This window comes from Loxodonta africana, chromosome 22 (genome assembly GCF_030014295.1).
Source record: "Loxodonta africana isolate mLoxAfr1 chromosome 22, mLoxAfr1.hap2, whole genome shotgun sequence".
Taxonomy (NCBI): domain Eukaryota; kingdom Metazoa; phylum Chordata; class Mammalia; order Proboscidea; family Elephantidae; genus Loxodonta; species Loxodonta africana.
This window is the reverse complement of record NC_087363.1, coordinates 56,591,037-56,617,501: the sequence shown is the minus strand read 5'-3', so window position 1 is coordinate 56,617,501 and position 26,465 is coordinate 56,591,037. Positions and strand designations below refer to the sequence as shown.

At 42.1% G+C, this 26,465-nt stretch overlaps 1 protein-coding gene across 1 annotated transcript in view; it reads left to right on the top strand.

Annotated features, from left to right (window-relative positions):
* GXYLT2 (glucoside xylosyltransferase 2) overlaps window positions 1–26,465 on the top strand; it is a 106,929-nt gene that overhangs the window by 58,192 nt on the left and 22,272 nt on the right. The window contains exons 4-5 of the mRNA XM_064275011.1: window positions 20,943–21,194; window positions 24,552–24,675. Of these exons, the coding sequence (XP_064131081.1) occupies window positions 20,943–21,194; window positions 24,552–24,675 (376 nt within the window). The remainder of the gene's footprint in view (window positions 1–20,942; window positions 21,195–24,551; window positions 24,676–26,465) is intronic.

Below are 26,465 nucleotides of genomic sequence, written 5' to 3'. Positions count from 1 at the left end.
ATCAGAAGGGTCTGCTTCGTTGATGGAACGTGTGTGAACATAGTCATGACATCGGTACAAAATTAAAACTTCTGTTTAAACTTTCTGTTAAAACTTCACAAAAAATGAATATGTAACTTAATTCCACAAGGGGGCACAGTAGAAGCAAAAATCGAAACTGACATGCTTTAATTTTCTTCTGCGGCCCCCCCCTTGTCATTTTAAGCTAATATTTTAAAGAACAACCTGAAAATCTCCAGTTAAAGCCATTAATATGGTGGATCACTATTTAAACAATAACGGATATTTATTTTTGTACAAATTCCTACTGTATGTTTTTAAAAGGAAAATGGGTAATATATAGAAATGATGCCTTTTCTTTCTACGGTCTTAAACTATTTTAACAATATCAAAGGGCTTATTTGGGAATATATAGTGTCAAGCAGAAAGTTCTTTATTTTCTAAACATTTAAATGAAAGGGAAATATCCCAAAGTAGACAATTTGAAAATATGTATAGTATTAGTTGATTGATCTTTTTTAAAAATCCAAAACGTGTGTGTGTGTACATGTGTGTGCATGTACACATGTTTTTGTTGCTATCCAGTTGGTTCTGACTCCTCATGACCTTAGGTATTGCAGAACAAAAGGTTCCCCAGTTCTACGCCATTTTCATGATCCTTGGTATGTTTGGGTCCATTGTTACGGCTGTATTGTCAGTCTGTCTCCTTCAGGGTTTCCCTTATTTTCATTGGCCCTGTACTTTACCAAACACGATGCCCTTTTCTAGTGGTTAGTTTTTCATGACGATGTGTTCAAAGTAAGCAAGACGAGGTCTCAACATCCTCACTTGTAAGGAACATTCTGATTGTATTTCTTCCCTTCGAGGACTGATTTGTTGATTCTTCTAGCATTCCAAGTATATTCAATATTCTTTGCTAGCACCACAGTTCAGATACATCAGTCCTTCTGTCTTCCACCACTTATCTATCAGTTTGTCATATTTTGGTGGCTTGCACGTTGCTACAATGCTAGAAGCTATGCCACCAGTATTTCAAATACCAGCAGGGTCACCTTTGGTGGACGAGTTTCAGCAGAGCTTGAAGATTAGGAAGGAAGACCTGACAATCTGTTTGCAAGTATTAAAAAAAAATTGCAAGTATTAGCTAATGAAAACCCCATGGATCACAACAGAACAGTGTGTGTGTATCTGTACACATACATATATACACATGGCCATTCATTCAACCATATTTATAGAGCACTGACTATGTGTCGGAGCCCTGGTGGTGCAGTGGTTTAGAGCTCGGCTGCTAACCAAAAGGTTGGCAGTTCAAATCCATCAGCTGCTCCTTGGAAACACTGTAAGGCAGTTCTCCTCTGCCCTATAGGTGGCTATGAGTTGGAATTGACTCGATGGCAATGGGTTTGTTGGTTGGTTTGTTTGTTTTTAACTATGAGACTAGGGGTCCTCTTGGCACAATGGTTAAGCACTTGGCAGCTAACCAAAAGGTTGGCAATTCAGACCCACCAGCTGCTCTGTGGGAGAAAAGACCTGGCAATCTGCTCCCATAAAGATTATAGCCTAGGAAACCCTATGGGGCAATTCTACTCTGTCCTATAGCGTTGCTGTGGATCGAGATCATCTTGAGGGCACACAACAGCTATGTGAGTGGCCCTAAAATGTGACTGGGAACAAGACAGCTGAATTCCATGCTCTCATAGAGCTTACATTCAAGTTGGGGAAGAATGAGGAAAAATGAGGAAATTATAAGTTCCTTTCAGGTAGTAATAAGAACTAGGAAGTAAATAAAACTGGGTGCTGTTTAGAGAATGATGGAGGTAGGGACAACATTGGACAGAGGTGTCAGGGAAGATCTCTCAGAGGGTCACACTCGAGTTGAGATCTGAATTCCTGGTTATTGTGAGGAGCACACATATACGTAGATAAATGGCTAGAATTAGTCCAGGATGATATTCTCCCAACTGTTAAGGTTGGTTAACTCTGAAAAGAGGAAAGAGGATTGTGGTGACTTGGAGTGGTGGTGTGGCAGGTATACCAGGTGGCCGTCAAGTCGATTCCAGCTCATGGTGACGTGTGTGTGTCAGAGTAGAACTGTGTTCCTTACCATCTTCAATTGCTGATGTTTTGGAAGTAGATCACCAGGCCTTTCTTCCGAGGTACCGCTGGGTGGACTTGAACCTCAAACCTTTCTATTAGCAGCTGAGCATGTTTGTCATTAATACCAGCCCGGAACTCCTTGTGGAGGACAGGGGCAAGTAAAGAGCAACTTTAACTTTGTAGACTGATGAATTGTTCATAAGTTCTTATAATACACGGGAATGAATTTGTGTTTTGTGTATTCACACAATTTTTTAAACCAATAAAAGAGATAAAACAAAGAACAGCAAAGCTTTCACACAATGCATACAAGTTGTCTGTTCAGATTTGCAAGGACATACAGGTGCCACAATTATAGAGCCATGAAGTACAAACCCCTTTCTGACCGGGTGTTCTGTGGCTGGAAGTATTTACATTAATACAAAAAATAAATATGGCAACAATCATAAAGAAAAGGATCATTGTACGAGCCCATCTGCCTATCTCTCTGCCACCTGTGTCCCCTCCCTGACCACCGTGCGTGCCCCGACTGGATTTTTGGTCTTTGCGTGCTGCTCTCAGCATGTGAATTCTCTGCTCAGAATCTTCCTAGCATCCCTGTTCCCTCATAGGGTCAAGTCCAAACCCCTCAGCCTGGCACTCAGGGCCCTTCATGTTCTAACTGGCTTCCCCTTTGAACTTTCACGTTTATTCCAAACCATGAATTTCCGATTCCAGCCAGGCTGCTCTGGCACTGTCCTCAGAGCTGCTGTGTGTGTTTCCTCCTGCAAACTCTTCTTAGGACAGTGCTCTGGTCTCTCTACTCCTGCACCCCCAACATCTAAGCGAGGTGAAAAGCATACCAAATTCTCCAAAAGTCGTTTGTAAGCTCTAATAAGCTCAAATCCTCTTTCCCTGTAACAAAATATTTCTTAAATGTAAGCCACTCATTACCTGTATCAGAACTGTATGGACTCGTGTTTGAAATACACACACAGAGGTTTCTGAGATCAGGTATCGATATGAAGATAGATAGGGAGTCAGGGAGAGAAGTAGGTAGGTAGGGAGGGAGAGAGGTAGGTGGGTAGGTAGGTAGGTAGAGATATAGAGGGATACATAGAAAGAGAGAGAGTCCCTGGATGGTACAAATGGTTTATGCACTTTGCTGCTAACCAAAAGGTTGGAGGTTTAAGTCTACAAGAGGCACCTCAGAAGAAAGCCCCAGCAACCCCAGCAACCTACTTGCCAAAAATCAACCACTGAAAATCCTGTGGAGCACAGTTCTACTCTGACACGTGTGGGGTCACCATGAATCAGCATCGACTCTACAATAACTGTTTGGTTGGTAGATATATAGATATAATCAGAGATGTGTGTGTATATATGAAGCCCTGGTGGCAAAGTGGTTAAGAGCTCAGGCTGCTAACCAAAAGGTCAGCAGTTCAAATCCACAAGATGCTCCTTGGAAACCCTGTGGGGCAGTTCTACTCTGTCCTATATAGTCACTGTGAGTCAGAAGCGACTCGACAGCATACAACAGCAATAACAACAACAGTGTATACATGGGTTAGTAGCATACATATGTGTATTTCCTATCATAATAAATTATGGATAATATTGTGAAGAATGGGAATTCCAGAACACTTAATTATACTCATGAGGAACCTGTAATAGACCAACAGACAGTTGTTTGGGCAGAACAAGGGGATACCATGTGGTTTAAAATCAGGAACGGTGTGCGTCAGGGTTGTATCCTTTCACCATACCTATTCAATCTGTATGCCAAGCAAATAATCCAAGAAGCTGGACTATATGAAGAAGCTGGACTATATGTGGCATCAAGATTGGAGGAAGGCTCATTAACAACCTGCGATGTGCAGATGATTCAACCTTGCTTGCAGAAAGCGAAGAGGATTTGAAGCCCTTAGTGATGAAGATGAAAGACTACACCCTTCAGTATGGATTACACCTCAACATAAAGAAAACAAAAACCCTCACAACCGGGCCAGTGAGCAACATCATGATAAACAGAAAAGATTGAAGTTGTCAAGAATTTCGTTTTACTTGGATCCACAATCAATAAGCAGTAGTCAAGAAATCAAGCAACATATTGCATTAGGCAAATCTGCTGCAATGGACGTCTTTAAAGTGTCCAAAAGCACAGATACATAAACTTTCACCTAAAGATAATAAAAAAAATAAGGGCAAAGATGTTACTTTGAGGGCTAAGGTGTGCCTGACCCAAACCATGGCATTTTTGACTGCCTCATAATCATGCAAAAGGTGGACAAGGAATAAGGAAGACCTAAGAATTGATGCACTTGAATTATGGTGTTGGTGAAGAATACGGAACATACCATGGACTGCCAGAAGAACAAACAAATCTCTCTGGAGAAGTACAGCCAGAGTGCTCCTTAGAAGCGAGGATGCTGTGGGACTTTGTCTCACATGTTTTGGACATGTTATCAGGAGGGACCAGTCCATGGAGAAGGACATCATGCTTGGTAAAGCAGAGGGTCTGGAAAAGAGTGGAAGACCCTTAAGGAAATGGATTGACACAGTGGCTGCAACAATGTGCTCAAGCAGAGCAATGACTGTGAGGATGGCACAGGTTTGGGCAGTGTTTTGTTATGTTGTATATAGGGTCACTATGAGTTGGAACCAACTCAACGGCACCTAACAACAACAACACTCATTGACAGAGGCTAGAAGTAGTAACACATCCAAGTAGCAATTAGTCCATCTGGCATCCAGATCTTGATTTCTAAATATCATTCCTTAATAAAAAGAGCCAGGGCACCTTGGAGAAAGGGTTGATTCCAGAGGAAGGGCAGGGAAAATGCAAGATGAGCCTGGATCATCTTGTGCCAGAAAGTAAGGACGTGTTTAACAAAAAGAGAGAGGGGGTGAGGCAGGAGGGAGGGTATTGAAATAGCACAGGAGCCAGTCTGAAAGCCTTCCAAATGGCTGGAATTGGCACAGCTTGAACAACAAAATAAATAGTGATAATATTGTGTTATCAATCCCAAAATAAAATAATTATCTATTAGTCCATACTAATATAAACAAACAAAAAAGGAACTGAATAAGTAATTGAATGAAAGAGAAATGGTAAGTCTTCTTTACATAAAAATTCCAGTTAATACATCTTGAAAGAATGAAGAAAACAGAAAATCACCATTAGAACACCATAGTAATAATTCCCATGCACAAGATCCATGAGTGAATGCTAGAATTAGGGAGTGAAAGTTTAGCCAGAAACAGGATATTTGCATGGTTTCCAAGTATCTCCTTCAAAATATTTAATACTTACAAAGGGGAACATAGAAAGTTTACAGTGGAGAATTGTCTTAGTTATCTAGTGCTGCTATGACAGAAATACCACAAGTGGATGGATTTAACAAACAGAAATTTATTATCTTACAGTTGAGGAGGCTAGAAGTCCGAATTCAGGGTGCCGGCTCTGGGGGAAGGTGCACGTCTCTTTTGAGCTTCTGCTCTTGGGCGACCTTCATGTGGCTTGGCATCTCTCTTCCTGCATATCTCAAAAGAAATTGACTCAAGACATACCCTACACTAATCTTGCCTTATTAACATAACAAAGAGGACCTATTCCCAGATGGGATTATAACCAAAAAAAAAAAAAAAACGTTGCTGGAGTCAATTCTGACTCAAATCAACCCTATGTGACAGAGTAAAACTGTCCTGTAGGATTTCCAAGGAGCAGCTGGTGGATTCAAACTGCTGACCTTTTGGTTAGCAGCTGTAGCTCTTTAACTGTTGCACGACCAGAGGTCCAAAGAGGTTAGGATTTACAACACATATTTTGGGGGGATGTGATTCAGTCTATAACAAGAACATTGGCAGGTACCACCTTAGCCAAGTGATCAAGGTTAACATCACTGGAGACACATAGCGACATCCTGTGCCTCCCTGATGTGATGCACTGAGAAGGACACAGCATCATTTCCATGGTGTTCTTCCCAGCGATGCATAACGTCAGCCTAATGAGGCAGTATCAGACAAACTCCAAGTTGAAGGACTTTGTACATAATAACTAACCAGCGCTCTTCAAAGGTGTTAAGGTCGTAAAGAGAAGGAAAGACTGAGCAATTGTCATAGATTGGAGTAGACCAAGAAGGCATGGCAATTAAATAAAATGTGAGATCTTCAGTTAGACCTTGGAACAGCAAAAAGGCATTAGTGGGAAAGAAGCTGGTGAAATCTAAGCAGGTTTTGTAGTTTACTTCATAGTATTGTACCAAGATTAGTTTCTGAGTTTTGATAAATGTTCTGTGGTTGTGTAAGATGTTAACGCAAGGGGGAAATTGGGTGAAAGGAACATGGGAACTCTCTGGACTATTTTTGCAACTCTTCTACAAGTCTAAAATGATCTCCAGGTACAAAGTTTAAAAATTCATACACACAACCTAATAACAACAACAACAACAGTAGCTATGCATATGTATACAATGACTTATATGCCTATTATATTTGTGGTCACCGAGATTTCAAATAGCTGTCTCATTTTTCTATTATATACTTTGGTATTGGTTTGATAAATACGGTTGTCCAACGTGTTAAGAGAACTTCCTATGAGACAGTAATTGTTTTTTCCAATTCTGACTCTTTTATATCTGTATAAAAAAAATTTTTTTTATAGATATAATAAAATAGCCAATAGATACCAGTTAAGAAATCTAGCTTGATGGTTCTGTTCCACAACATGTTACAAATAAATTGTCTAAGTTTGAGAAAGTTGCTACGACAATTTGACTGTTTCCTCATCTGAAAACTGGGAATAAAAACACCTGGTCTGCTTGTTCTATATCGAAATGTTGAGAAGGGTATTAGATAATGTATGAAAATACAGTCGCTTGGTCCACACTAGGGACTCAATAAACGATGAATCTGATTAAGGTTTTAAAGTGCTTCTCTAAACTTTAAAGCAATATGTAATATGAAGTAAAACTATTAAACTCTAAAAGAAAAAAAATCATACATACATATATGCAAGTTCCCGGGCTCCGCCTCGGACCTAATTAATCGAAGTCTGGAGGTGGGCCGTGGGAATGGCACTTTAAGCAAGCTTCTTGGGTGATTCTCATGTACGCTGAAGCGTAAGAACAACTGCTCATTGATGGCTGCACATCCACTACAGCTGTCATTTGCGTTGCAAACATACTGTGTCCTGCTTTATGTTAGGTGAGAGTCAGCATGGCAGGGCAGGACCATAAGCTTTGGTGTCAAAGAGCTCTGGTTTCATCCAGGCGCTGCCATTTATTAGTGTTGACCTTGGGTAGCTCTTTAGACTCATCTGTCACATAGGAGTACGTAATAAATAATACCATCCTAGCAGGGTTGTCGAGGCACTGGAGAGAATGTACATGAAATGGCCAGAACGGTGCTTAACACATAACACGTGCTGAGAAAGTGAAAGGAATTATTATTCCTAGACATTTGAGAGTTTCTTCATTGACCAAAATATCAGTTGATTGAATGTTTAGTATAGCTGTGTGGCCTTGTGGACGTTAAAGTTACTTAACCTGTTTTCTTATCTATAAAATAGGGATAATAATAGTACTAACTCATTAGGTTGTAGGTTGTTGGGAGGGTTTAAATGAAGTAATATGTGGCAAGCGCTTTGAATAGCGTTGCTGTTGTTAGGTGCCGTAGAGTTGGTTCTGACTCCTAGCGACTCCGTGTACAACAGAACAAAGCGCTGCCCAATCCCATGCCATCCCCACATCATTGCTGTGTTTGAGCCCGTTGTTGCAGCCACTGTACCAATTCATCTCATCAAGGGTCTTCCTCTTTTTTCACTGACCCTCTTCTTTGAAAGATCAAGCATGATGTCCTTCTCCAGGGACTGGTCCCCCCGATAACATGTCCAAAGTATGTGAGATGAAGTCTCACCATCTCATTTCTAAAGGGCGCTCTGGCTGTACTTCTTCCAAGACGGATATGTTTGTTCTTCTGGCCATCCGTGGTATATTCAGCATTCTTTGCCAACACCATAAGTCAAAGGCTTCAGTTCTTCTTTGATCTTCCTTATTCATTGTTCAGGTTTCGCATGCATAGGAGGTGATTGAAAATACCATGGCTTGGGTCAGGCGCACCTTAATCCTCAGAGTAACGTCTTTGCTTTTTAACACTTTAAAGAAGTCTTTTACAGGAGGTTTGCAGATAGTACCTAGCACATAATAAGCGCTATGTAACTGGTCACAGTTACTGTAATTAGAATAGTGGGATTGTTATTGGTGTTGTAGTTGGCCCATTGCTTCTTTTAACCATGGGTTTGCATCTTTCAGATTTTCAGTTCTGTTTACTAAAGGATCACTCAGAGGCTACCCTAAGTTTATTTTAAAATGTTAATTATTATTGGGCTTTCTCCCTTCCCTCAGTAATTATTGTCTCCATAATAGCCTGCTTCAAGATAGGTCCAGTGTACATTTTTTGAAAAAGAGTGAGAGAATGGTGAAAGAAAAGAGAAATTGTTTTATGAAATTAAAAATATGTGTTGAAATGTGGAATTTCTTTTCTGATTTTGGTTTAGCAAATTAAGAAATCTTGGTCATGAAGGAGAAAAGTCCATACATCCTAGAAGCCCCAGTTTATTCCATTTATGTTTCTGTAGAATGAGAAGTGCCAAAAGAACGAACAAATCTGTCTTAAAAGAAGTACAACCAGAATGCTCCTTAGAGGCAAGGACGGAGAGACTGCGTCTTACATACTTTGGATGTGTTGTCAGGAGGGATCAGTGCCTGGAGAAGGACACCATGCTTGGCTAAGTACCGGGTCAGCGGAAAAGAGGAAGACCCTCAACGAGGTGGATTGACACAGTCGCTGCAACAATGAGCTCGAGTATAACAACGATTGTAAGGATGGCGCAGGACCGGGCAGTGTTTCATTCTGTTGTGCATGGGGTCACTATGAGTCAGAACTGACTTGATGGCACCTAACAACAACAACAGAATGAGAAGGGGCAAGGAACACTATACATTTTTCCCAGAATCTCCCACCCAGTAGAAAGTGCTCTGTTAGATAGAAGGAGGTAGGCTAGAGGGGGCGCTGTCCAGATTTCTCTTCCTCTTTTGCAGCCAGATGGCCTCCTTTTCTGCTTTTTCCCTAGACATTTTCCCTAGAGAAGTGTCTGCTCCAGAAATGACTGATGTTTTAAAACAGGAGGGGAAGAAAAAGACAGGGTCCTGTATAATTATGGAAATTAAAAAATTATCTTTGAATAACTCCTAAGAATATATTTGTTTTTTTTTTAAAAAAAACCTGTCGCCATCTATTCCAGCTAATAGCAACCCTATAGGATGGAGTAGAGCTGCCCTATAGGGTTTCCAGGGAGTGGCTGGTGGAGTCTAACTGCCAACCTTTTGGTTAGCAGGCAAGCTTTTAACCACTGCACCACCAAAAGATCAGCGATTTGAACCTGCCCAGCAGCTCCATGGGAGAAAGACCTGGAGATCTGCTCCCATAAAGATTACAGCATAGGATACTCTATGGGGCAGTTCTACTCTGTCACATGGGTTTGCTGTGAGTCAAAATCGACTCGAGGGTACCTAACAACAACAAGAGTGGTAAGTAAATGGAATGATAGACACCTGGCCCTCCTGTTCACAGAGACCTACAGAATAATGCACAGGCCCACACAAGTGAAAGAAAGATATTCTGTGTGGTCGATGTTATATTGGCTTTCTCTTCAGGAACTGGGACTTTTCAGTTGTTCACAGAACCACTCAGGTCCCAGAACCTGTCCTTCTTTTCTGCAATCAGCCTTGAAACAGATTTAAAGTTAACAATGGCTCTAAGATGGTTCAACAACTGAATTCTAAATGGGGGAAGCAAGCAATACACAAGAAAAGAATTTAACAAAGGCCACTGGTTGTGAGAAGTGATGGAAAGAAGGAAGTAGGATGATGTGGTGATGAGAATGAGGAGGACAAGAGGAAGAAGGTCTCCAGGAAAGCCTTTCTCAGGAGGTGACATTCACGCTCGAATCTGAAGGATGGGTGTTCTAGAATATTAAGTGAAAAACTCTGCCTTGTATTTGGGAGATCTCGGCTAGCACGTCACTAACAGGCATGGGAAGTTGCTCATCATCAACTACCAAACCAAACCAAACCTGTTGCCTCCGAGTCAATTCTGACTCACAGCCACCCTATAGGACAGAGTAGAACTGCCCCATGGGGTTTCCAAGGGGTGCCTGGTGGATTCCAACTGCCAACCTTTATGTTAGCAGCCGTAGCTCTTAACCACTATGCCACCAGGGTTTCCGTCATCAACCACAGGAGCTGCAAAAACCAAAACACCAAGCCCATTGCCATCAGATTGATCCCGATTCATGGTGACCCCATGTGCTGCGGTGTGGAGCTGTGCTGCATAGGGTTTTCAAGGCTGTAGCCTTTTCAAGCAGATCACCAGGGCTTTATTCTGAGGCACCCCGGGTACGTTTGAACTGCCAACCTTTTGGTTAGTAGTCGAGCACTTAATCATTTGTGGCACCCAGGGGCTCCTCTGGGAGATGCGTGGAACTGTCTCTGGAACCCCCAAAGGGGGTGAGGATGTGAACTTACTGCTACTTCATTTACATCAACAGAACCATCATTAATTTCCACGCTCATCATAGTTTTAATACTTTAGGCAATTGTCTAAAACGATAGTTCACAAACCTTGAAAATAACTAAAGCATTAGGGGTTGTGCATGTATTTTGTAATTGATAAAGATGTAGTTTTTAAACACACTTGAGGGCCTTCTCCACCTCATTATGGTGAGCATAGAGAGTGAAGTGAGAGAAATTCCAAAAGCTGATTCGTTTGTTAAATGAAAAATCCATAGGTTTTTTTTTTTTTTCTGAAAGAGGGGACTTACTTGCTTCTTTCTATCTAAGTGAAGATGTAAGAGCCTCTCAGACAGAGGAGACCCTGGTCATAAGTAGGAAGAGAATTAAAAGCTCGTCAACTCTCTATTAGGTTCATTTCACTCCCTACCCTGTGCTGACCTTGACAATAACAGAACTGTAATTAAAAGTTTACGGCTCTAATGCAGTAGCCAGGTGCCCCAGGGTTCCTGGAGGCCCCCACCAGTGTCCTTCACCAGCCACTTCTTCTGACCCCTCCTCTACCCCACTGGGAGCTGTGGTGCTAGGGGACGAGGTCATCCTGCCCGGCCACCTTCTATCCCACTGCCTCCCCTCTGAGGAGCTTCTTCCTCCTGTACACAACCACCACTGGTTGCTGTTGAGTCGATTCTGACTCATGGCGGCCCCATGGGTGCTAGAGTGGAACTGTGCCCCGTACAGCTTTCAGTGGCTGATTTGTAGGAATTACATCGCCAGGCCTTTCTTCCAAGACATCTCTGGGTAGACCCGAACTCCAACCTTCCATTAGCTGCCGAGCACGTTAACTATTTGCATTATCCAGGGAGTTTTCCCTCTACACAGGGCCGGGCATTTCTCTCTGGATGCAAACAAGCAACAGTGACCTTTTATATTCTCTTTGCCCTCACCCCTGCCACCACCTCCTACCTCCTCCTCCTTTTCTTCATTCCCTCCTTTTTAACTAAGGAATCCCTCCTTGGTCATACAGTGAGGCTGTAGTGACTGAGGAGGGAACCCCTTCCTATCCAATCATCCCAACCTGCTCCAGCCCCTCAGCCTCCCAGACCCTCATTCAGTTTGTTGTAAATTCTCCCAGGAGCTGTTTTACTGTCCACTTTTCAAGATGAAAAATAAATAAATAAATACCTTAAAAACAAACAAAAATACCCACAAGTTTAAAGAGCAAAATGCAGAGCAGTAATGGGTTTTTTGGTAATTATGCTTTTTTTTTTTAATTTTTAGAATTTGTCAGTTTTTACTGTGTGTTTGCTGTTGGTATTTCACCAAGGCAGCCATTTCTTTGTTGAATTCAGATGACCGAAGAAGGGCCATACTCTTGAACAAAACTAAACACACATGAAACAAAGCACAAAGTCATCTTTAGCCTAACTTTTTACACAGTTTCTCAGTTCTCAATTACTTTGTACACAGGCTTCTGTGTTGAGTTGAATTGTAACTGCTGCTTTTTTGTGTTTGGAGAAAGTACGATGATTAAACTTGAAACCTTAAGAAAAAAAAGGAAAAAGTTTAAGGCTCTAAAGCCAGAAAACCCTCGGGGTGTTCTAGGAGGTGAAAGAATGCCACTGACAGAAGATGAGGCTGGAGAGGTGGCCCCAGTACGTACGTCCTTCCAAACCTTTTACAGACCATGGTACGGTGTTGAACTCTATTTAAAGGGCAGCGAAAAGTCTTCAAGGCGTTTAAGGATAAAAGCAACGAGACCTAATGTAGGTTTTTTTTTTTTTCTTTCCCCAAGCCCTCTGGTCATTTCGTAATAACGTAAGGGTCAGTACCTCAGGAAGATATAACAGCCCTAAATGAATGTGCATGTAACGATAGAACTTCAAAACCCATGAAGCAAAAAGAGACAAAGCTGAGGGTAGAAACAGGCAAATCCACAGTCATGGCTGGAAGTTTCAACACTCCCTTACAGAAAATCGGTCAGGATGTAGAAGACACTATCAGCTAAGGGACCTAACTGACAGCTATAGAATTTATAGAACACTCCGCCAACAACTGCAGAATAAATATTCTTCTCTAACGTACAGGGAACATTCACCAAGAGAGACCATCCGCTGGGCCATAAGTTTTCAGTGGCTGATTTTTCGGAAGCAGATCTTCAGGTCTTTCTTCCAAGGAGCCTCTGGGTGGAAATGAACCTCCAACCTTTCAGTTAGCAGCGAGTGCTTAACCGTTTATGCCATCCAGGACTCTGGACCATAAAACAAATCTCAGTAGATTTAAAATGATTGAAATCATATACCGCATGTTCTCTGACTAAAAGGAAATTAAATTAGAAATGAATAACAAAAAACTATCTGGAAAATCCCAAATACTTGGAAATTATGCAACATGCTTCTAAGTAACCCACGGGCCAAAAAAAGACATCACACTGGAAATGTCAGAATCCATCTGGCTGCTGTGTGGGGGATGGACTGGAGTTGGGCGAGTGTGGATGTAGGGAGACGGGATCGATCTTTTCAGAGTGCCAGGGAGCTGTAATGGCACCCTGGGCTCAGAACGAGACAGTGGAGAAAGAGAAATGGGTAGACTCGGACGTATTCTGGAGGTAGAACCTATTGGACTTGCCGAGACTTGGATGTGGGGGTGTGGGAAGGCACTTCACCAGCTCAATCTCTCACCACTCCTCGCTCTCCCACCACACAGCCCCACCCAACAACTTGCAGCCCTACCATGTGGCATGCTTTCTTTTCATCTCTGGGCCTTTTCACATGCTGTTTCACTTACCTTCAGCACCCTTGCCCTGCTCTTCACTGACTCATCTCTCACGTGAGGTGCCACTTCTGGGAAGCCTTCCCTAGTTTCACGTCAGATTGGTTTATGTGCTCTGCTTTGTGCTTCTGTGCCAGCCCTGTCGTCACCTACACTGTACTTTTCCTCTTATCTGTCTGCCTTGAGAACTGTATCTCATTCTCTTTATTACTTTCAATTACTGCTGCTACTACCACCACTACTGCTGCTACTGCTGCTGTTACTACTTCTGCTACGACTGTTGCTGCTGCTTGCTACTACTGCTGCTTCTACTGCTACTACTGCTGCTGCTGCTCCTGCTGCTGCTACCACTGCTACCGCTGCTGCTCCTGCTGCTACCGCTGCTGCTACTACTATTGCTGCTGCTGCTATTGCTGCCCTTACTACCGCTGCTGCTACTACTATTGCTGCTGCTGCTATTGCTGCCCTTACTACCGCTGCTGCTACTACTATTGCTGCTGCTGCTACTACTATTGCTGCTGCTGCTATTGCTGCCCTTACTACCGCTGCTGCTACTACTATTGCTGCTGCTGCTATTGCTGCCCTTACTACCGCTGCTGCTACACCTGCTGCTGCTATTGCTGCCCTTACTACCGCTGCTGCTACACCTGCTGCTGCTGCTACTACTATTGCTGCTGCTGCTACTACTATTGCTGCTGCTGCTACTACTATTGCTGCTGCTGCTACTGCTGCCCTTACTACCGCTGCTGCTACACCTGCTGCTGCTGCTACTACTATGATTACTGTTGCTGACGCTGCTACTACTGCTACTGTCACTACTGCGGCTACAATTACTACTACTACTGCTACTACTATTGCTGCTGCTGCCACCATATTGTGGCTGTGGCTATTACTAGTGCTAATACTCTACTGCTGCTACTACTGCTACTGCTACTGCTGTTGTGGCTTCTACTGCTATTACCGCTGCCGCTACCTCTGCTGCCGCTAACACTGCCGCCACCAAGGCCAGTTACAATGACCTGGGCTGAGGCAAGGAACCTGGCCTTGGAGACCGCGGTGAGAGTGATGATATCAGACGGCATTTACTGAAGGCGCCGGGGCTTCACACACAGGGTCTCCCGTAATGGTCCCAGCGGCACTGTGAAGCGGGCTCTCAACCTTCTTTATAGGTTGGGGAAACTGAGGCTTTCCCGGCTTAAGCAGCTTGCCCAAGATCACACAGTCAGTGGTGGAAGTGGGGTTGGAACACAGGTAGTCACATTGCAGACCCCAAGCTTTCAGCCGCCAAGTCGTCCCGTCAAAGTCAGAAGAGGTTTGAGCAAAACGAACTGGAAGGTGCGCGGTGAGCCTGCGGTCCCCGTCCCGCCTGCGGTCCCCGTCCCGCCTGTGGCCAGAGGGCTGAGCAGGTCATCAAGGCAGCTGCCCAGGTTGGAGCAGTGGAAGGGGCGGGACGGGGAGACCCGTGACAACCAGCAGCACCATGTACAAATAGCTGTTGTGTGCGGCCTTTTTTCCCCACTCTAAGAAAACAAAGGCTTCGTTTCTAGTGCTGACTAATTTCCATAAAGGAATTATAATGGCTAATTTTATATCCTTTTGGTAAATTTTCCTCTTCCATCATAACACGGCCAACAATGATCCTCTTCAAATTAATACCAACAATACTTGCTGCAGAATTAGCCTTCACAGAGGCAACGTGATTTTTTTGTCTTTTTTTTCCTCCAGATAAAGAGTAAAAAGGCCGCCCATACTTGTTTTCAGTTAAGGTAATAAGTGGATTATGGTATTAAAAACATTCAAAAACTTCAGTTTTTCACTGCTTGACTCTATAAAAAGCCTTTTTTTTACTGTCGACACGTTTTGAAGTGCTGTGGGGAGTGATGCGAATGGTAACGAATTAACACTTGCCATTTTAAATGAGCCAACACAGAGACCACTTACAGCAACAGTACCTGCTATTTATTGAGCACTTACTATGTACCGGAGCCCTGCTGGCAGGCTCGGTGGTTAAGATTGGCAGTTCGAATCCACCAGCCACTCCATGGAAACACTATGGGGCAGTTCTGCTCTGTCCTATGGGGTCACTGTGAGTCAGAATCAACGTGACAGCAACAGGTTTTCGTTTACTGTATATCAGCCACAGTATTGAGTACCGTGTGTGCGTTATTTCACTTAATTGTTATAACAACCCAGGGTGGGGCTGGAGGTGGTGGTGGTTTTGCTTTCCACCTTTTACAAATGGGGAAACTGAGACCTGGAAAGACTGAGCAACTTGTCCTAAGTTACAGGGCTAGTGGGTCATGCTGCCAGGATCTGAACTCAGAAATGCCAGACTCAAGATTCTTAGACACTGTGTTTGTACTATGTCTCTGAGATGTAACTTTGGGATTACTTTTTTTAATGTCAGTTGCCAACCACTCTACATGCCAACACTTTCCTGTTCTTGACCTGGGGTTCCCCATTACCAGCTTTCCTGTCCCCTCCTGCCGTCTCATCCTTGCCCCATGGCTGATGTGCCCATTTAGTCACATTTTGTTTTATGGGCCTGTCTAATCTTTGGCAGAAGGGCGAACCTCGCGAATGATTTCATTACTGAGCTAAAATGGTGACCGGGGACCATACTCTCAGGTTTTCTCCCGTCTCTGTCAGACCAGTAAGTCTGGTCTTTTTTGTTTTTGTTTTTGTGAGTTAGAATTTTGCTCTACGTTTTTCTTCAGCTCTGTCTGGGAGCCTCTGTTGTGATCCCTGTCAGAGCAGTCAGTGGTAGTAGCCCACACCATCTAGTTGTGCTGGACTCAGTCTGGTGGAGGCTGTGCTAGTTGTGGTCCATTAGTCCTTTGGATTAATCTTTCCCTTGTGTCTTTGGTTTTCTTCATTCTGCCTTGCTCCCAATGAGGTGAGACCAATGGAGTATCTTAGATGGCTGTTCACAGACTTTTAAGACCCCAGAGGCTACTCACCAAAGTAGAATGTAGAACATTTTCTTTATAAACTATGTTACACCAACTGAGCTAGATGTTCCCTGAGATCATGGTCCCTACAGCCCTCAGCCCAGTAATTTGGTCCCTCAGGGAGTTTGGATGTATCTACGGAGCTTCCACAACCTTGCCTTGGACAAGTCGTACTGGCTTCTCCAGTATTGTGTACTATCTTACCCTCCACCAAAGTTACCACTTATCTGTTGTCTGTTTAGTGTTTTTCCATCTCCACCCCTCCCCTCCCTCCTAACCATCAAAGATTGTTTCTTTTTTTGTGTAAACCTCTTCATGAGTTTTTATAGTAGCTAGTAGTGGCCTCATACAGTAGTCATCCTTTTGTGATTGACTTATTTCACTCAGCATAATGGCCTCCAGATTCATCCATGTTGTGAGATGCTTTGCAGATCTATCATTGTTCTGTATTGTTGTGTAGTCTTCCATTGTGTGTGTGTACCATAGTTTATCCATTCATCTGTTGATGAGTACTAGATTGTTTCCGTCTTTTTGCTATCATGAATAACGCTGCAATGGACATGGATGTGCATCTGTCTATTCATGTGACTTAAAAAAAAACACTGTGAAGGTGAGAAGATAAGGGGGCAGGGAAGCTAGAGTGCTGGAAATGGAACAGCCAGAACACAATTAATGAGAACGTTGACATAATGTGGAAAATGTAACTAATGTCATTGATCAATTTGTCTGAAAATTGTCAAAGGGGAACCTAACTTTCTGCGTAAGCTTTCACCAAAAACATAATAAAATATTATTTTTTAAAAATATGCTATATATGCCAAGCAAGGAGCCCTGGTGGCACAGTGTTTAAGCTTTCAGCTGCTCACCCAAAGGTTGGCAGTTCGAATCTACCAGCCACTCCTTGGAAACCCTATGGGGCAGTTCTACTCTGTCATATAAAGGCACTATGAGTTGGAATCAACTTGACGGCAGTGAGCTTGGTTGGTTTGATGCTAAGCAAAACCCATCTATACGCTGGATTTGACCCACAGTTTTCAACCTCTAGTTTAGGCTGAACTGGCTCCTTAAGTGAAGATTTGTATGTTTCCCAAAAGTAGCAGCCAACTCACCAGAAAGCATGGCTTCAAAATGGAGCATCATCAGAGGAAGGTTCTAGAGAAAGGCTCTTTAGAGGGTCTCCCATCCATGCTGATTTGGGTCTGGGGCTTGTGTGGTTGCCATCTGGTGGGAACCAGAGCTGTTATTCAAGGGTCCTTTTAATGCTTGCCACTTGTCTGCTAACTTTGTACCACCTTCCGCTACTGGATTCCAGACCAACCCACCACAGTAAGACTATTGTCGTTATTGGGTGCTATGGAGTCGATTCCGACTCGTAGCATAGCAACCCCATGTGACAGAGTAGAACTGCTCCATAGGGTTTCCTAGGCTGTAATCTTTATGGAAACAGTTTTCCATATCTTTTCTCCCACAAAAGCGCTTGGTGGGTTTGAACTGCCAACCTTGCGGTTACGAGCCAAGTGCTTAACCATGGTACCACCAGGGCTCCTTAGGGTAAGGCTAGGAAGTGATTAACTAAAATGAGCTGTTAGACTACTACCTGAGGGTTGCCCCCTTATTGGCAGAGATCCAAAAGTTTGATCAGAGACTGAGTTGGTGAAGATGAGGGGAAGGAGACATTCCTCACATGGTGGGTAGAAGCATAAATTGGTCCACTTTTATGAAGGTAGTTTGGCAATGTCTGTCAGAATTACAAGTGCATATATTCTTATCCTACAGATAGATTCATCTGTGTTTGAAATGACTCAACATGAGGTTTTTGATTGCAGCCTTGTTTGTAATAACAAAAGCTTGAGAACAACTTAAATGCTCTGTATTTTCAGCCTGGATAAATTATAGTAAATCCACGTGATGGAATACTATACCGGCATAAAAAATAATAAAAACACTTTATGTACTGATATGGAAAGATCTCTTACGTGTACTATTGTTTAAAAAAAAAAAAGGCCGTTGACATTTGTAAAGACTGATATACCATTTGTAGCATAAAAAGGGGAAACTGAATATGGATAGCTGTTTATTCTTATATGCATAAAATGTCTCTGGCACAATGCAGAGGAATTCAATAACATTGTTTACCTCTAAGTAGCAGACCTGGTAACTGAGGGAAAAAGAAGGAAAAACTTATCAATGAATTTGCCTTAATATACTTTTATTTTTACACCATGTAAATATTTAATAAAATTTTTTTAAAATGAAATGCTATATTATGTGTTCAGAAATTTTTCTAAAAAGATATCTATTGTAGTGTTGCTCATAATAGTAAAAAAGTGGGAGCAATCTCGATGTCGAATAATAGGATATTGGTTAGGTAAAAAACTTAGTGTATTTAAAATTGTTCTGATTCTATAAATTTTCTGATACAGCCCGTTTGGCTTTTTCATTGCTGATTAAAGACACTGTCTTTAGTATAGCTTCATACAGAACTTCCTCCAGCCTCCAGATCTTTTTAGTTTTCTTTTTCTAGATTCTTCAACTATTTTTGTTTTCTTTTTTTATTTGTTTTATTGAGGAGCGGTAATCACATTTGTTCAATTGAAGAAATTAATGCCTTAAGACCAAGGAAAAAAAAGAAACTTACCAAATGAGTGAGCTTGAATTTGCTCAACACATTTCTGCATAACCGTTATGTAATTAAAACATTAACATCATATGCTTTTATTCAAGCCTTCTAAGATACTCAGCTCTAAAGAGAAAAAAATTTGTACTTTTTCACAAGGGTTGAGATCATTTTCTCTTCCTCTCTGATGCTCTAATTCTAAATTGACTGTTTCTTGGAACACCATGAAGTCTCATGTTCCTTTAAACACATTCTAGAGCATGGCTTCATCTGGCTGTAACTTTATTTTCCAAAATCTCGCAATCACTAATGTTTTATGACACACAAACTTGGACAGAACACTTGGCTATGCTTCAGTTTTCCTTCCCAGTGAGATGAGATTGGCAGGAGGGTGAATCCTTGGGAGTGTCTTGGGCATCTAGGATATCTTAACTAGTATTTCCATGTAATACCTAATTAGTGTCATAACATATATTAATGCTTTTAAAGATATTTTGCCCTTTCTCTGCAGGGCTCTGTAGTTGTAGTTTTCAAAAAATAGTTGGCAGACTAGTGCTTATCTGTGACAAAGTTTTCCCTCCCGTAAGAAATATAAGAAAAAAAAAAGGATAATATGGTGGGTTTAAAAAAAAAAAAAATTAGTGTACTCAATTTAAAGAATTCATCCTAATTCTGACATTAGGATTTTCAGGTAGTTAAAATAGGTGTCAAGATCATCTTCTTCTATGAAATGGTGATGATGGTAGATGATAGTTATTTTTTATTAGTTTGTAAAATCCATTCCTGTAATAGGTAAGGAAAGAAAGATAAATCCTAATCATGGCATAGGCTTTGAAATTACTCAAGTCTGAAATCTCCTTGAAATGCCCCTATTTATCAATTTTAAATATTGAGGGCCCCAATGGAGTGTTATTATGGTATTAGGATGATGATAGCCCAGGAATCTAAGAAAATTCTATTGTTTCTTTGGTTAAGCCACCATTAAATTTAGGGAACGATGGCAAAACAAGGCAAATAACATTTTATTGTTAGCTGAGGTTTTGAATTCTCAAAACCCAGGGCAAAACTCTGGTAAAGCTGAGCAGTTAGCATTGGAGAACTCGTTTACCTAAGGTGGCTGGCTTGAATGGTCTGCAAAGGAAAATGGCAAACTACCACCCATGAGCTGAGAATGGTTTTTACATTTAAAATTGTTGGAAAAATCAAATGAAGATTTCAGTGTCCCTAAATAAAGTTTTATTGGAACACAGCCACACTCATTCATTTACGTATTGTTAATGGCTATTTTCATGCTCTAACGGCAGATTCGAGCAGTTTGCAACAGAGAGTAAAATATTCACTGTCTTGCCTTTTTTAAGAAAGAGTTCACCGATACCTGATGTACCAATGAAGGTGGCCAAAAACTTGCTTTGCCTATTCCCAAGTCCAAATCTTAGCTAAAAATATCATTTCACAAAGATGCAGAACCATGACCACCAACACTAGGTGAAATGAATCCAGAGACAGAGTGTTTACCCCAAAGCCTGGCATGAGCTGGTCTAGAGATTGTCCACTTCAGGTTTTCTCATGCAGACCTGGCGGTTCCAAGGAAAAGCTAGCTCTAAGAGAGAAAGACAAAATGATCTTACTGGAGGAAGGAAGAAAAGAAAGCCTCGGTAATTTGCAGATTTTTTTTTTCATTCATTTAAAAACTCAACCATTATTAAATACAGCCCAGGGTCCTGGAATTGAACCAATCTAGATCAAGATTTATCTTCCTTTAAAGTCTCTGCCACTTGTTTGACCCTTATTCCTCAAGTCCAAAGAGAAGGAAGGAAGGGAGCCAAGGGTGGTACTCTTTCTAGAACCCACATTAATCAATGAAAATTGGTGACATTTTATATGTATCAGAACACTTCATTATTTCTGACCTGTTTTTGTTTTTCTCCACCTCTGCTCCTGATACACACAAAGGTGATTTTAAAGGATGTGGACTCCCTTCTCTATGTGGACACTGATGTTCTCTTCCTGAGACCTGTCGATGATATCTGGAAGCTTCTGAGGCACTTTAATTCCACCCAGCTTGCAGCCATGGCCCCTGAGCATGAAATCCCCAAGATTGGCTGGTACAGTCGTTTTGCTCGTCACCCTTTCTATGGTGCTGCGGGAGTTAATTCAGGAGTCATGTTAATGAACTTAACACGCATCAGAAGTACCCAGTTCAAGGTAAGGAAATACTTTAAAATTCCTTGTGTATAAATCTGGGCTATAGTGTATCTTTTGAACAGTGACATTGCTAGGGAGTGTCAGTGTGCTGATTTTGGAAATATGTGGCCTTGGGTGAGAATGGGAGGACCCAAGGGAGAGAAAAGTATTTAGAAAGTTAGGGAATACTTCATTGTTTAGGAAAAGCCTAAGTAGCTATGAATTTCACGATTCAGCTGGGTTACCTACCATTCAGAAATATCATTTTGCATTTCTGAATTCCATAATCTTTGAACTCTGTGCTTATCCAAGGCTTCAAAAACCATGGAAAATTTTTAGGAATTATCCTAGGGATATATTTATATACACCCACAGAGATATTTGTACAAGGGTGTTCATTGCCTCATCTTTTATCCTAGCAGAGAAATGGAAAGAATCTAAATGAATATCAGTGGAGAATGAGTCAAAAAAAAATTATCCCCTATTAAAAGGAGTTAGGTAAATCTACGTGACATGAACTATTTAAGCTTGGCGGTAACCAAGTGATTCAAACTCACCGAGCATTGCCACAAAAGAAAGGCCTGGCAACCTGCTTTTGTAAAGATTACAGCCAAGAAAACCGTATGGAGCAGTTCTACCCTATAACATATGGGGTCACCATGAGTTGAAATCTGCTCAGACAGCACAAGACAGTAGCAACAACATAACTGGTGATAAATAAGATATCTAAGTGAAAGAGTTAAAATGTTCTCAAGCTGAAAGAACTGAAAAAAATTCAAGCCTGGAGTTGCAGTATTGAAGGATTCTACAGGAAAATATTCAACAAGACAGGAAGCATCAAAAGAAGATGGAAAGAATACACAGAGTCACTGTACCAAAAAGAATTGGTTGACATTCAGCCATTTTAGGAGGAGCATATGATCAGGAACCGATGGTACTGAAGGAAGAAGTCCAAGCTGCTCTGAAGGCATTGGCAAAAAACAAGGCTCCAGGAATTGACGGAATATCAATTGAGATGTTTCAGCAAACGGATGCAGTGCTGGAAGTGCGCACTCGCCTATGCCAAGAAATTTGGAAGACAGCTACGTGGCCAACCAGCTGGAAGAAATCCATATTTATGCCTGTTCCCAAGAAAGGTGATCCAACTGGATGCAGAAATTATAGAACAATATCATTAATATCACACACAAGTAAATTTTTGCTGAAGGTCATTCGAAAGCGGCTGCAGCAGTACATCGACAGGGAACTGCCAGAAATTCAGGCTGGTTTCAGAAGAGGACACGGAACCAGGGATATCATTGCTGATGTCAGATGGATCCTGGCTGAAAGCAGAGAGTACCAGAAGGATGTGTACCTGTGTTTTATTGACTATGCAAAGGCATTCGGCTGTGTGGATCATAACAAATTATGGATAACATTGAGAAGAATGGGAATTCTAGAACACTTAATTGTGCTTGCAAGGAACCTGTATATAGACCAAGAAGCAGTAGTCCGAATAGAATAAGAGGATACTGTGTGGTTTAAAGTTAGGAAAAGTGTGCGTCAGGGTTGTATTCTTTCACCATACCTATTCAATCTGTATGCTGAAATAATCTGAGAAGCTGGACTATATAAAGAAGAAGGTGGCATCAGGATTGGAGGAGGACTCATTAACAACCTGCAATATGCTGATGACCAGCCTTGCTTGCTGAAAGTGAAGAGGACTTGAAGCACTTACTGATGAAGATCAAAGATCACAGCCTTCAGTATGAATTACACCTCAACGTAAAGAAAACAGAAATCCTCACAGCTGGACCAATAAGCAACATCATGATAAACAGAGAAAAGATTGAAGCTGTCAAGGATTTCATTTTACTTGGATCCACAATCAACAGCCACGGAAGCAGCAGTCGAGAAATCAAAAGACACATTGCATTGGGCAAATCTGCTGCAAACGACCTCTTTAAAGTGTTGAAAAGCAAAGATGTTACCTTGAAGAGTAAGGTGCACCTGACCCAAACCGTGGTGTTTTCATTCGTCTCATATGCATACAAAAGCTGGACAACAACGAATAAGGGAGACTGGAGAAGAACTGACGCCTTTGAATTGTGTTGTTGGCAAAGAATTACCATGGACTGGTGAAAGAACAAACAAATCTGTCTTGGAAGAAGTACAACTGGAATGCTCCTTAGAAGCAAGGATGGCAAGACTACGTCTTACATACTTTGGACATGTCATCAAGAGGGATCAGTCCCTGAAGAAGGACATCATGCTTGGCAAAGTGGAGGGCCAGTGAAAAAGAGGAAGACCCTCAACAAGGTAGATTGCTGCAATGGGCTCAAGCATAATGATTGTGAAGATGGCACAGGATTGGGCAGTGTTTTGTTCTGTTGTCCATGGGGTCGCTATGAGTTGGAACCAACTCAATGTCACCTAACAACAACAACACAGTATAATGCTGTACAGCATGACCATTTGTGTCCACCTAGAAACTCCTAGATGAATACCTAAGAGACTGTAAATTGTGGATACTTTTGGAGAATATGAGAATGGAAATCATAGGGGATAGCTGAAGATTTTTACTTTTCCACTTTATATCTTTCTGTGCTGATTGAACTTTTATTGTGGTTATTTTAAAAATAAATAAATATTTAAAAATAAACAAATATTTCAAGACAATAAATAATTATTTTAGCTGTCATTGAGTTGTCTCCTAACTTGTGGTGACCCCATGCACAACGGACCAAACCTCTGCCTGGTCTTATGCCAGCCTCAGGGTTGGTTGTAGATCAGACCCTTGTGTTCCACAGGGTTTTCATGAGTTGATTTTTGGAAGTAGATTGCCATGTCTTTCTTCCTAGTCTGTCTTAGTCTGGTGGCTCAGCTGAAGCCTATTCAGCATCGTAGCAACACGCAAGCCTCCAGACAGATGTGCAGTGGCTGTGCAAGAGATCTACTGGCCAGAAGTCAAACCCAGACCTCCCCCATCTCCCACTGTCCCCTGTTTGCCTTTAAGATTACCTTAATTCTACTCTCTGTATTTTGTTCCCTCACTTCAGAGACAAGAACTAAGCATAATAAGAAAGAGGTTCAATTTCTGGCATGGGTTTCTGAGTAGAAACCATACTCCCCACTACCAGTTCCTGGTCCATCCACGGGTACATCTGACTAAACTCTAAATCTGTAGCTTTAAAACAAAACAAAAACAGGGCAGAAAGAAAGGAAGGGGTCCAACATGTAAATCCACCAGCCTTGTCCTATGCCCTGAGGCTAGCTGGACCCCTCCTCTACTTGCTTCATTCCCCTAGGGGGAAGGAAAGCCCGTTCCCCTGCACAGTTTCATAATGGACAAAATACACTTGCTTTGCCTCAGCGCTCTGATGGTTTTCTCTTTTCCAGAACAGCTTGATTTCAACAGGCCTGGCTTGGGAGGACATGTTATACCCTCTGTACCAGAAATACAAGAATGCCATCACATGGGGAGACCAAGATTTATTAAATATTATATTTTATTTCAACCCAGGTAGGTTGTCTTTAGAGAATACGGTTTGCGTAGAAGTACGCCCACCTCGACGCCTAAGCGTGCATTCCAGGCCTCTGCTATTGACTAGGCTGGAATTGTGCCCAGGGCAGCCCGTGTTCCCCTCCCACCCTGCCACCGGCACTCCTTTTCATCCGCCCCCTGGGTATCTGACGGAGGCGTGTCTTCATGCTGCTGACACAAAAGGCCCTTATTGAAACCTCAGACACTGGACTCCATTTTTAAAGAGTATTTCTTAAGTTTTCCTGGACCACTCTTCTTAGAAGTGCAATCAAAATTAACCTGAGGCACAGAACTACACGAAAAGATGACAGTCTGGGCATCAGACCCTCTGCAGCCTAAACAGTTACTAGAGTGAAGGATTTTCAGGATCCTTGGAATTAAGTGACTCGCTCAGGGTTAAAAGAGCCTAGAATAAGGACTTAAAACAATAACAAAACCCTGCCGCTGTGGATTCAACTCTGACTCAAAGTGACTCTAGAGAACAGAGTAGAACTTCCCCATAGGGTTCCCAAAGCTGTATCTTTATGGAAGCAGATCACCAGGTCTTTTCTCCCGAAGAGCAGCTGCTAGTGGGTTCGAACTGCAGATCTTCCCGTTAGCAGCCAAGTGCTTAACCACTTTGCCACCAGGGCTCCTTAGACTGGGATTTACAGTCCCAAATCCCATTTTTCTTTTCATTCAGGGCAAGGGAAATTCTTATACTCCTACATCGATGATTTGGTGGTGGCAATGAGGGTGGGAGAAATGGAAAGTTCTGGTCTGTGTTTTTACGTTAACGCCTAAGGCTAATACAATTTCCTTCTTTTGTTATTTCTTCTTGCTAAAACCTTAATGTCATAAAAATCAAAACCATGTTTTCTCCTTAAAAAAAGAAAAAAAACCCATTGTCATCGAGTCAGTTCCCGCTCATAGCCACCCTATAGGACAGAGTAGAACTGCCCCTCAGAGTTTCCAAGGAGCGCCTGGTGGATTCCAACTGCCAACCTTTGTTTGGTTAGCAGCTGTAACACTTAACCACTGCGCCACCAGGGTTTCCTCCAACCCACACTACCCTTTAAAAATCCTGAAGTGGAGACTTCTTTTTATAAAGAGCTCTGTCTGTGGCTATGTGTTACTTCGAAGCACCAACTGTGTATCTTTATTTATTTTTTTATAGTAGAACTTAATCTTATATGTCCTTAGATCAAAAAAGATCAAACCGTGGAAATGAAAAAAAAAGCAGGTCAATATGGAGTTTCTGGGAAAAAGTCCCAATACTAACTCATTAGAAGGAAACGTGGCCATTCCCTTCTTGCATGCTTTAATCCATTTCAATCTGACGGTAACGGAATTTAAGGTCTGCACCTCCTCCTTTTCCATCTTAAGCAGATCTCTTCTTTTTTCTGGGTTTAGGTGTATTGGTTAGAACTCTAACCAAATAATAGACTGACGAAGCTAGTCTAAGCAAAACCAAACACCAGGCATCATGGCGTCGACTCCAACTCGTGGCAATCCCATGGGTGTCAGAGTAGCACTGTGCTCCATAGGGTTCAATGGCTGATTTTTTGCAAGTAGTTTGCCAGGCCTTTCTTCTCAGGCACATCTGGGTGGACGGAAAGGTTACTTTTTTCTAAGCAAACGGGTGTCTCTTGAAAGCCAAGGGTAGGAAGGCAGGCAGGCTCAGCACAGGACTGGACATAGGAAAGGAAAAGCAATGAGGAACCCGAAGTGAACTCTCTTGCTCTCACTGAGACTGTATTCCCTGCTCCTCAGACCTGAAAGCAAAGTAC